This window comes from Canis lupus, chromosome 30, assembly GCF_003254725.2.
Source record: "Canis lupus dingo isolate Sandy chromosome 30, ASM325472v2, whole genome shotgun sequence".
NCBI classification, from domain to species: Eukaryota; Metazoa; Chordata; class Mammalia; order Carnivora; family Canidae; genus Canis; species Canis lupus.
In genome coordinates, this window is record NC_064272.1 from 9,779,066 (window position 1) to 9,789,483 (window position 10,418).

The following is a 10,418-nucleotide window of genomic DNA, read 5'->3' on the forward strand; positions in this document are numbered from 1 at the left end:
AGTATGTGGGTTCCCTGCCCATCAGTTTCAGATTCTTCATATATAAAAGGGGGATAATAACTATATTTTAGGTTGTTTAAGGATTAAATAAGAGATGTTTATCAAGTACTCAGCATAATTCCTGGGACATTGTGGATGGTTATTTAATGCATGATAAATATGTACCTAAACTCAGCATCTCTATTGTCATGTTGCTGCCTTCCCCAAACAGAGCTATGTGTTCTTTTTTTTTTTAAAGTAAGTTTATTTTTTTAAAATTTTTATTTATTTATGATAGAAAGAGAGAGAGAGAGACACACACAGGCAGAGGGAGAAGCAGGCTCCATACACCGGGAGCCCGATGTGGGATTCGATCCGGGATCTCCAGGATCGCGCCCTGGGCCAAAGGCAGGCGCCAAACCGCTGCGCCACCCAGGGATCCCGAGCTATGTGTTCTTAAAAGAATTGCCATAATCCAAGGACCAAGAGGCCCTGTCCTCTACTTACCCAGTAATTCATTTATGCTAACTCCATTTTCCCCTCCTCTCTTATACTTTCTTCCAGTCCTTTTTGATTCTAGATATGCTTTTCTCCTAGTTGTGCTTTCTTCTTCTTAGAACATGGTATCTATCGAACTTCTTCTATGGACCAAGAAGGTAAAAATCCTGTGCTTCCATGCATCCTCATAGAATGTGTGTCTCTTTGAGACTAAATGGACCAAACTTGGATTACACCAACCTTAGTCCCTGGAGGAAAATTCTGCCTATGTGCCCACTTCCTCAGACTAGAAAATCTCTGGCCAGTGGCCATAGCTAATTCCCTAACATCAGGCTGTGGCACAGAAAGGAGCTTGCCAGCACTTGTTGGCTTTGCAAAGAGCTGGTTCTGTTTTCTTACATATTGTCTGCCCCTGCCTTCTCAGGGGCTTCCTAGGCTGCAGTGAGTGGGCAGCGCAGTCAGAACAACCTGGACCAAAGCCGAGAGGTGGTATGGAAAATGCCAGAGTGGGTGTGGGGAGACAGCGATAACACTTCAGCCAGTGGACTCTGCTTTGGGGGTAGGCTGTGTCCCTTTTTATTCTTGTTAAAAGGGCTTTGTTTCTCCCTTTAGGAGGGGACAACAAAAATAGGAAGGATTGACTCAGAACAGGAACAGGATATTGGTAAGTGATAGAATATTTGAGTCTGACACTGGCAGGTACTCATGCCTAACCAATCTCTTAAGAGGAACCTGATGATGCTCTGGGAGGAAGGAATCTTTGAAGATCAAGAGGCTGTTCCTCTTTTGCTGCTATGATGTGGGTGTGTGTCAGAGACATGATAGGAGGAGACCCAGATGGTGGGAAGATCCAGGTCTGGGTGGTTTCAGGTGGTGGCTCTTCTCTCTTGTCATAATGTAAGATCTTCCAGAGTGGATTCTGATCTCATAGAAAGGGTGTTTCTCTGGGTTGTCTCCCCACCCCACTAACCTCCATCTCTTGTGTAGTCCTGCAGGGGCAATGGATTGAGAGAGATCACTGCACTATCACCAGTGCCTGTGGGGTAGTCATTCTGCGGCCTGCCCGTGGGGCCCGCTGCACAGTCAATGGCCGGGAGGTCACTGCCTCCTGTCGTCTCACCCAAGGTAAGACTGCTTGTAGCCCTATTTATGCCAGAATGAGTGATGGACTCACTCCATTCTCATGGGCCAAACCCAGAGAGCTTAGTGGAGCAGGCTTTAAAGATGGGGCACCCAGTCCCATCTCTCCGCAGACATCTCTGCACCCAGAGATCTGAAGATTTCCTAATACCACTCTCTTCCCATAAACAAGGAAGCCCCAATTCCAGGGTCCCAGGGTAAAGAATGATTCTCTGAAATTTGTACCTATGTTTGTTACCTCTGTGTCCTTGGGGGAGTCCCTGAACCTCAGTTTTCTCATCTGTAAAAGAGCAGTAAGAGGTTTGTTGTGAGGATTGAATGAGTTAGTTCATGTGATCTTCACAGTGTCCTTGGCACCTAGTAAATACTTATTATCATTATTACTATTACTGCTCTTGTTGATCTATTCAAATTCTGTCTCTCCTCTAAGGCTGAGCTTAGGTTCCTACTCTTCCATGAAACGTTCCCTCACTATTCCACAGGGAATCCATTTTGCTTTCCCTTGGAGTAGTAGAACTCCTGTTCATTTTGTTAATTCAGTACATAAGCTGTGCAATAACCAATTACTCTTACCTAATTTATCAACTTGTTGAGGGCAGGATTTTGTCTCCCAGAAAGGTGCTCTGCACATGGTATGTACTCAAAACGTGAGCTATGGGGGTGCCTGGGTGCCTCAGACAGTTAAGCATCTGCCTTAGGCTAAGGTCATGATCCCAAGGTTCTGAGATCAAGCCCTGGGTCAGGCTCCCTGCTCAGCAGGGGGTCTGTTTCTCCCTCCCTCTCTGCTCTTCCCTTGATTGTGCTCTCCGGCTCTCTCTCTGTCAAATAAATAAATAGAAAGAAAATAAATAAGTAAATATTTATATATATATAAAATATATATATAAAATATATATATAAATATTTTTAAAAACAACATAAAAAATGTGAGCTGTTGATGAATTCTCATCTGTCTTTGCCACAGGAGCAGTCATAACCCTGGGGAAAGCGCAGAAGTTCCGATTCAACCACCCAGCAGAGGCCGCTGTCCTGCGGCAGAGAAGGCAGGTTAGTGTGCTATGTTTTCAAGGTAGCTACCAGCCTCCCTGGTTCTCCTTTTTTTTTTTTTTTTAAGATTTTATTTATTTATTCATGAGAGAGACAGAGAGAGAGAGGGAGAGAGAGAAGCAGGCTCCATGCAGGGAGCCCGACGTGAGACTCGATCCCGGGTCTCCAGGATCACACCCTGGACTGAAGGCGGTGCTAAACCGCTGAGCCACCCGGGCTGCCCCCCTGGTTCTCCTTTTTAAGGGACAAGTTTGAGCTTTGGTCCTCTTGGAGTAGAGATGATGACAGCAATCTCACTGCTTTTCTTCTTCATTCCTAGGTTGGAGAGGCTGTCGGTGGCAGTGGCTCTTTGGAATGGTTGGACTTGGATGGAGATGTCACTACCTCCCGGTTGGGTATTAGCCCTTTGCTTTGGAAGAAAAGGTGAAAAACATGTGCTCATTTTGCTGTGGTACCTATTGTTCTTACTTCTTCGTTCATTACAACATGGAGTGGTGGGGTAGGGGAGGTGAGTGTAGCAGCAAAGCTCTGAATGAGGCCTGTGCAAGTGTTTGAGAGATCTTGAGCTAGCTGTGTAGCTTGTAGTTGTTAGGGAAGCAGTCTTGGCCCTCATGCATTTCCTCTTCAGTATTGCAACTGTCTTCATCACTGAAAGGAGTATATCACTGGATGTTTCCTATGACCACTTGCCTCTGTCAAGATTTGAATGTGACATGATCTTACATACCTTTGAAATTGCTTCTGAGCTTACCTCCCTGTATTCCCCTTTAAATTCTAGACTGTCTGTATGTGGTCTCACAGGGTGTGTCAACTTCCAGGACCATTGGCTTCCTCCAAATTTTTAAAGATAATGTGGGACTGAATCTTTTTTTTTTTTTTTCTCTTAATGCCAGTGGTCCTGAACTACACATAAGAGGGTCAGAAACTCCAGGAACAATATGCAAATATCTTGAGGTTCTGCCCTTTCATACCCACTTCACCTGCATTGTGACCACAGAAGCATGGAGTCAAAGTTATATATGTGATTGGTGGCAACTACTTTTCTTCATAGTCATTCTTGATCCATTTCTACATAGAGTACCCTCCCAGATCTATGTCTCATAGGTCTGATACTGGGAACAGTGGTGTCCCTCCTGTAAGTCAAAGCAGCCTCTGACTTGGGGACATTCTGTAGAAAATGTCAGCAGGAGACTCAGGGTCTGTGAAACCACTGGTGGTGGGAAGCTGCCCAGCACCATGAGCATGGGGCTCTGGGAGGGTTATAATGGCCCTTTCCTTCAGAGGGATCTAGCTGCTCTTTTCTCAGGCCAGGAGCATTTTTTGGCAACTGATGGCAGTCTTGGGTCTGACCTTAGTGGTGAGGGGTATTGGCTGTAGGATTAGAGGTGCTATGATGGAGGGAGCATCAACAGCAAGTTCCTCACATGCAGGCTACTAAGGACCAAAGGATGAGGCAGGGTCTAAGGCAGAATGGCCCCAGTGTTTCATGACTGAGGCCTCTGTGGGGTGACAGGGAAACTGGGAGAGATGATACAAGTGGAGCGTATCAAGGACAAGGCAGACTAAGGAGTGGCCGGAGCTTTTGTTTTGTTAGAGTGTAGTCATGAAAGAAGGCCTCGTCTCAGGGCAGGTTTTTGATGAGAAGACACATAGGAGCTCTTTCCTAGAGTTCACAGGTATATGGAGAACAACTCTGCAACTTAATGAGCTGTGATACTGAAGAGTTGCACTGGAGTTAGATAAAGCTGCTTACATCATGAGTTTCTGAAGTAAAAGCTGTGTGTGGCCTTAGGCAAGTTATTGAGTCTCTGAGTCTGTTCGTTCACATCTAAGTAAAGTAAAAATAAAGTCCAAGTAAAGATACTACCATCTGTCTCCAGGAAATCCTTGTGATAGGGGCTGAAAAAGCAAGTACACATGGAGTGCTTTTCCCTCTACTTGACACTGCCAGCCCTGCCGCTGGAGGCCTGTGTGCCAAGCTGCCCAGGCACACAACCTCCCTTTGATTTTCATGCCTCCCACCTTGTCCCAGCCGGGCTATCCACCCCAGAGAACACTGGTCTTTTCCAGCTCTCTTTAGGTCTTCTTGGGCTCTCTAGCCCCATGGGCACTGACGTGACCTTTCAGTAACACCAAGAATGCACCCTTTCATTCAGAGAGGGATTGGAGAATCAAGGCCTCTCCAACTCCCTGCCTCCACTCTTCAGCACTAGCTCCAGGAGCCTGTTGGCTGGGCTGGTCCTATGTAGCTACTGCTACCGTAGCTAGCATCTGTGTGCCAGCCCTTGCTGGAAGGGAAGTGGTGTGGGGCTCAAGCCTGTGATGGGCAGAGGGACTGGGGAAGGAACCCGTGAGAGAGGAGAAATCTCCATGTTGTCACCAGGGCTCCCAGACTGGGTTTGTGATTGTGTCTCCATGAGAGTCTCATCTGCTCTGGTGGAGTTAGCTCTGAAGCCTCCCCTTGCCTAGAATTTTCTTCCCTCATTTTTCTCTGTGAAGGAGCACTCATAGGGAATCTGCAAAGCTAGAGCTAACTCCAGAGCCAAAGGAATTGGACAGCCTGCCTCTTTTTTTCCCTTTGCAGCAGTGATCTAGACCAGAGAGGAGTTTGTCCTTGAAAACCAATTTTTGCATTTTCCCCTTTGGAATTTTGGGGGCTTAACCTTAAACACTTAGAGCCTAGGAGACCCTGTTGCTGCTGCCACTGCCACTGCTGCCTTAGTGAGTACACACTGCTGCATTCTGCTGCAGAAGCTGTCAGACCTTGAAGCAGCTGGGAGGGCCAGGAGAGAGAGTAGGGGAGGGCATGATGGAGTCCTGGCAAGCAGGTGACCAAGCAGCAGTGGGGAGATGCTGGAGTCACCCAAGATGAAAGGTAGTCATCTGATAGAGACAGAAGTCCTTGGCTGGCAGGTAACTGAAGACTTGCCAGTAGTAATCTACCCAGATATGTAACATAAGGTTGGTATTTTTTTTTCCACCTGCTTTCTGGGAGATGAATGATGTGTTTAGCAGAGGAGCCATTTTTCAGTCTGATGGCATGTGGCATCTCAGGTGAATGTGCTGGGTCTATTGTGATCATCCCAGACAGCTTCCCCGTGCAGATCTTGGTACTGTTCAGGAAGCTGCATTGGATCTGCAGAAACTGGCTAGCTGCTGGGGGAAGAGTAGAGGGAATCCTCTCCTGTGGAGAAGCAAATTGTGAATCTGAGGGTTGGGAGACAGGGAGAGAAGGAAGCTGTGAATACTCTCTGGGAATTAAGAATACAGATACCCTTCTTGCTCTTTGCATCTGATGGTCTGGGCTTTAGCTTGGTTTGTCTAAGACCCTTTGACGGTCATGTTTGTAATTCAGCCATATCTGTGGTCAGACAAAATTTGGAGTAGCAATGCAAACTATATATATGTATGTATAGTTTCCTATTAATGGCTTTTTCTATCTGTGTGGTGTTAACTGAGTTTCTGTTCTAATTGCTGTCCCTAGCCTTTTGCCTCACATGTGACAGAGGGTGCTTTCCCTCTTTCTGGTACATTCCAGTGTGTGTATTTTGCCTTTTGCTCATAGCGGTCAGCGTCAGTCTTCCCCAGAGCATACTCGCTCAAGGATCTGGGCCTAAGTCCTTGGACCCATTGTAGGTTGAGGCACCTCATAGCCTTCCTATGGAAGAGATTGCTATTGTGTCACCTCTTACCCACACTCTCCAACCTCCCCATTCATCCTTCATTCTCCTCTTAAGGTTGCATAAAGAAATCATCCTTTCCTTTAAGACAGAGGCAGCAAACTTTCTGTAAAGGACCAGATAGTATTTTAGGATTTGTGGGCTATACAGTCTTTGCTGTAGCTACTCGAGCAGCCTGGATAATACATAAGTAAATGAGTGTTCAATAACACTTTACTTAGAAAAACAGACAGTGAACCACATTTGGTCCATAGGCTATAGTTTATGGACCTCTGCTTTGATACACCCTCTGTGATTTCATTCTGCCTTTGTAAAGTAGTAAATTTAAGCCAGATGAACCCCCTAGAGTACTAGTGTTCAGACTATCTAGTGTCAAGTTATTAAGTGGGACTTAAAGAGTCATGGGATCCTGGGACTGGAATGCGGGCTAAAGGAAGGCAGACTGGAGCTTTTTTTATTAGCCCTCGGCAGCTCCTAATCTCTCCAGCCACTTCCTACTCCTACCATCCTGGAATGCCCATGCAGTTGCCTCCTTTAGGAACCTGAATGACAGGGATAGAGAGACCCTGCTGTGAGGTCCTTGCATAGGAGGCCATGTGTGACCAAAGGAAAAGCCATGCAGGTAGAAGCTATCAGGCTTCAGAGGATGGCTCTAATTCATCCATGGCCACACAAGAACCTGATGGTAGAATAAAGCATGACTGCAATCTAGAATTCTTTTTAAATTTTGTGTTATGGATAATTCCAAATATATAACCAGTGATCAAGTCATAGCTAATCTTGTTTCATTTATATCCCCACTCCCTTTCCACTCTCCCCTGTTCTCTCTAATCTGGATCTAAATAGATCCCAGACAGTTTCACCAGTAAGTACTTCATGTATATCTCTAAAAGTTATGGTAGAGTCTAAAACTCTTGAACCCTATTGTTGGGCTCATTCACTGAGAACTGCCCTCTAGTGGAGACCAGCTCTCCTTGGGTTCTTCTGCTACACACACAAATTCTCTCTCCTCTAGATTAACTGTCTTCTACTCCCAGGTCACAGAAGATTTCTGTTTCAGAAAATGGAGATGCAATCATAATGTCTGAATATGTAGGAGTTTCCACTACCTAATGTTTGTTGGAGCTTCTGCTGTACTCTGTTTCCAGCAGGTTTTAAGCAGATACCTTTTTATTTTATAGAGGACAACGCTTCTTGATTTAGCCAAAATGTTTGTTTTTTAAAGCTGCTTTTCTTCCTCTCTGGTCATTTTCCTTAACCAGAATGAACCTGTGTTTCTGGTAAACTCACAGTCTAAGAATATGCTAGTCTAAGGACAGTTCTCCCCTCCCATACTGTGACATCATGAGCTGCCTGTGACAGCATGCTTATGTGTCCCAAGTTGCCAGAATTTGAAAGCCCTCTCTGCCCTGTTGAATTTGGGGCTCTCAGAAAGGCTTAAGACTGCCACCGGTTTGTCCTGAACTAGGTTTGCATTTCCCTTGGGTAACCCCAGCCCCTCTGTGATAGGAGAGTGCTGGAAGAGCTGAGTGACGAGGACCACCAGCCACTGAGGGCTGGAGAGGCGCCCCACAGAGCCCAGATTCAGCAGCAGCACTACGTGGGGGATTTGAGGCAGCGAATCCTAGCGGGACAGATTAGAGCCAAACAGGATCTGGAGTTGGACCAGGCGCACATCAGCCGGCAAATTAAAGACAGTAGGTACCCAGTGCTCACCGTGTCTGCTTCACTTTCTCATCTCTTCATCTTCATGCTTCCATATCCCTCTATATTCTCTCCTTTGTTTTCTTTGTGATATGATGGAATCTTTGGTATTAGGTGTTCTTTCCCCTCTTTTAGAAACCAGAGGTTCTTATAAGGGACTGGAAGCAAGAATAAGGGGAAGCTACCTTCCTTATTGCCCCTCAGAGTGATGGACCCTCTGCTCTCTCTTCACGTGCATATTTATCCATGCTTTGCTGCCTGCCCCAGCATGTGCTAAGGCCTGGGGGCTTCCTTCTCTAGCCCTGTGGTAAGGAGGCCCAGTAGCTTTCATCCTACCATATCACCTCTGGCCAGCACTTCCCCTCCATTCATGTCCAACCACAGCCAGAGATGTCTGAATCTAGGCCACAGGGGCAGGGAGGGAGGTGCTGACCTTCTCTCATGGTGTCTTTGGTTCCCAGACCAGCAGTGGCTGCTCGGAGACGAGATCTGGCTGACCGGTTTGCAGCAGCAAGACCACGTAGCAGAGAAAGAACTCAAGGCCTGTGTGCCATCTGGTGCTTGGCTTCAGACAGATTCTGAGACTCAGCTATCCCCACTGGTCCGAAGTCAGAAGAGGGAAGTGAGACTGCGGCTTGGGTGCAGGAACGCACTTCGGGTGGCACAGCGGGACATCCGGCGAAGAAAGGCCTCCTTCCAGCTAGAGAGAATCAAGAAGCAGAGGCTACTGGAGTCCCAGAAGGGACTGGAGCCATCCAAAGCATCGTGTTGGCTCCAGGATGACTGCACCCAAAAGCCCCCATACTGGGTACCCAGCACTGATGCCATGCTCCCAGGACCTCAACATAGAAGCCGACTGCCAGGTTGCAGTTCTTTGAGCCTCCGAGGGCTCTGCAGCTGGTACTTTCCCCAGCTACACAGGTACAGCCAGTGGTGGTCACCTGGAATCATTGAGGTTTATGGCCTTCTTGCCCAGGCAGTGTTCTTTACTTCCCAGAGCTTCAGTTTCTCAATATGTGAAATGGAAAGATTTGCTTACTCCTCTCTTCCTGACCACTTTTTCCCTCTTCTGACTGCTCTTCTTTCTCTGTAGGTGAGATCTTCTAAGACTCAGGCTTTTACCTTCTCCCATTCTGAGTGGCAACCCTTGCTGCTTTGGTAATTTCCAAGTGAGACTCTCAACCTCATTTTTCACCTGCTCTTTAGATCCTGGCTATCCACATACATTTCCTTGTGTTTGTTCTGACACCACCTCCATCTCATCCCTCCTCATGCCTGATGTGGTTCCCACACTCTTCCTATCTCTGCCTCCTGCCTGTCCTGACACCTTATGTGAGCTTCCTGACTCTACCTTCCAACTGGTGAGTGAGTAATGGAACCAGTGTTCCTTTTGACCTTGGTCCAATTGGGATCATCCTTGTTTGTTTTCTCCTTTACTCCTCGCATTTAGTCAAGGTGAGAATGAAGCAGGGGACTGTGTCTGCTTCTTTATATCCTCTAGGCCTAGCCCAGGGCCTTGCTAATAGTATGTAGATCATGTCTGCTGGTTCTGTTCGCTTACCTCTCTACGAGGCAGGCTTTTAAAAAAATTTTTATTAAAATTTTTCAAACATAAACTAAGTTGAGAGAATAGTATGGCTAGCTCCCACATTCAGCAGTTACAAAGATTTACCATGCTTACTTTAATCTCTTTTCCTTCCTTTTTCTGATGAAGTATTTTTAAAGCAACTCCCAGATATCATGTCATTTCAATCCTGTATCAAGTATACACTTCTAAAAAAATAAGGACTTTTCTTATAACCACATTGTCACTATTCACCTAACAAAATTAAGATCAGTTATTCACTATTATCTAAAACCTAGGCCATATCAAATTTCTCTGATTGCCTCAGAAATACCTATTTACAGTTGTTCAAATTAAGATCCAAGTAGGATTCACACACTGTGTGTGGTTATATTTTTTCAGTTCCTTTTAATAATACTTTTGTTTCATTTTTATTTCTTCTTATCATTGATTTGTTAAAAGTGGATCAGTTCTGTAGAATATGCCACTTATAGATTTGCCTGTTTGATTCCTTGTGGTGTCATTTAGATTGTTTCTCTACTCCTCATACTGCCTATTAAGTGCAAGTTTTCCTAAAATCATAATTAGATTCAGATTCAGTTCAGTCTTTTTATAAGATAAATAAATTGAACAGCAGAGTGTACCTGGGCCTCTCTGATACCAGGATTGTAGTCCATAGTTCCTTTTTGTACCTGTAGAGCTTTTCTCTGACCTCAAAGACTAGAGAGAACAGTGACATTGACCTAGTTCTAGTCAACGTTTTTTAGAGCAAACTAAGCAGAACTTCACATTCCCTCTGTGAGCAG

General features: G+C 45.7%; 1 protein-coding gene and 1 long non-coding RNA gene across 6 annotated transcripts in view; one reads left to right on the plus strand and one right to left on the minus strand.

The window, feature by feature from the left end:
* STARD9 (StAR related lipid transfer domain containing 9) overlaps window positions 1-10,418 on the plus strand; it is a 134,496-nt gene that overhangs the window by 92,698 nt on the left and 31,380 nt on the right. For all 3 annotated transcript variants that reach the window (XM_049103984.1, XM_025473050.3, XM_025473048.3), the window contains exons 17-22: window positions 1,090-1,141; window positions 1,465-1,602; window positions 2,582-2,664; window positions 2,984-3,087; window positions 7,854-8,041; window positions 8,510-8,969. In XM_049103984.1, the coding sequence (XP_048959941.1) occupies window positions 1,090-1,141; window positions 1,465-1,602; window positions 2,582-2,664; window positions 2,984-3,087; window positions 7,854-8,041; window positions 8,510-8,969 (1,025 nt within the window). The remainder of the gene's footprint in view (window positions 1-1,089; window positions 1,142-1,464; window positions 1,603-2,581; window positions 2,665-2,983; window positions 3,088-7,853; window positions 8,042-8,509; window positions 8,970-10,418) is intronic.
* On the minus strand, window positions 3,082-8,190 carry LOC112676059 (uncharacterized). Of its 3 annotated transcripts, none has more exons than XR_003146266.3 (3): window positions 8,061-8,190; window positions 5,646-5,848; window positions 3,082-3,356 (listed from the first exon to the last, which is right to left on the minus strand). It is a non-coding gene; the product is annotated as an uncharacterized LOC112676059 (long non-coding RNA). The 3 variants fall into 3 exon arrangements; XR_003146265.3 differs by lacking the exon at window positions 3,082-3,356 and adding an exon at window positions 3,381-4,492; XR_007407210.1 differs by lacking the exon at window positions 3,082-3,356 and having other exon boundaries at window positions 5,622-5,848.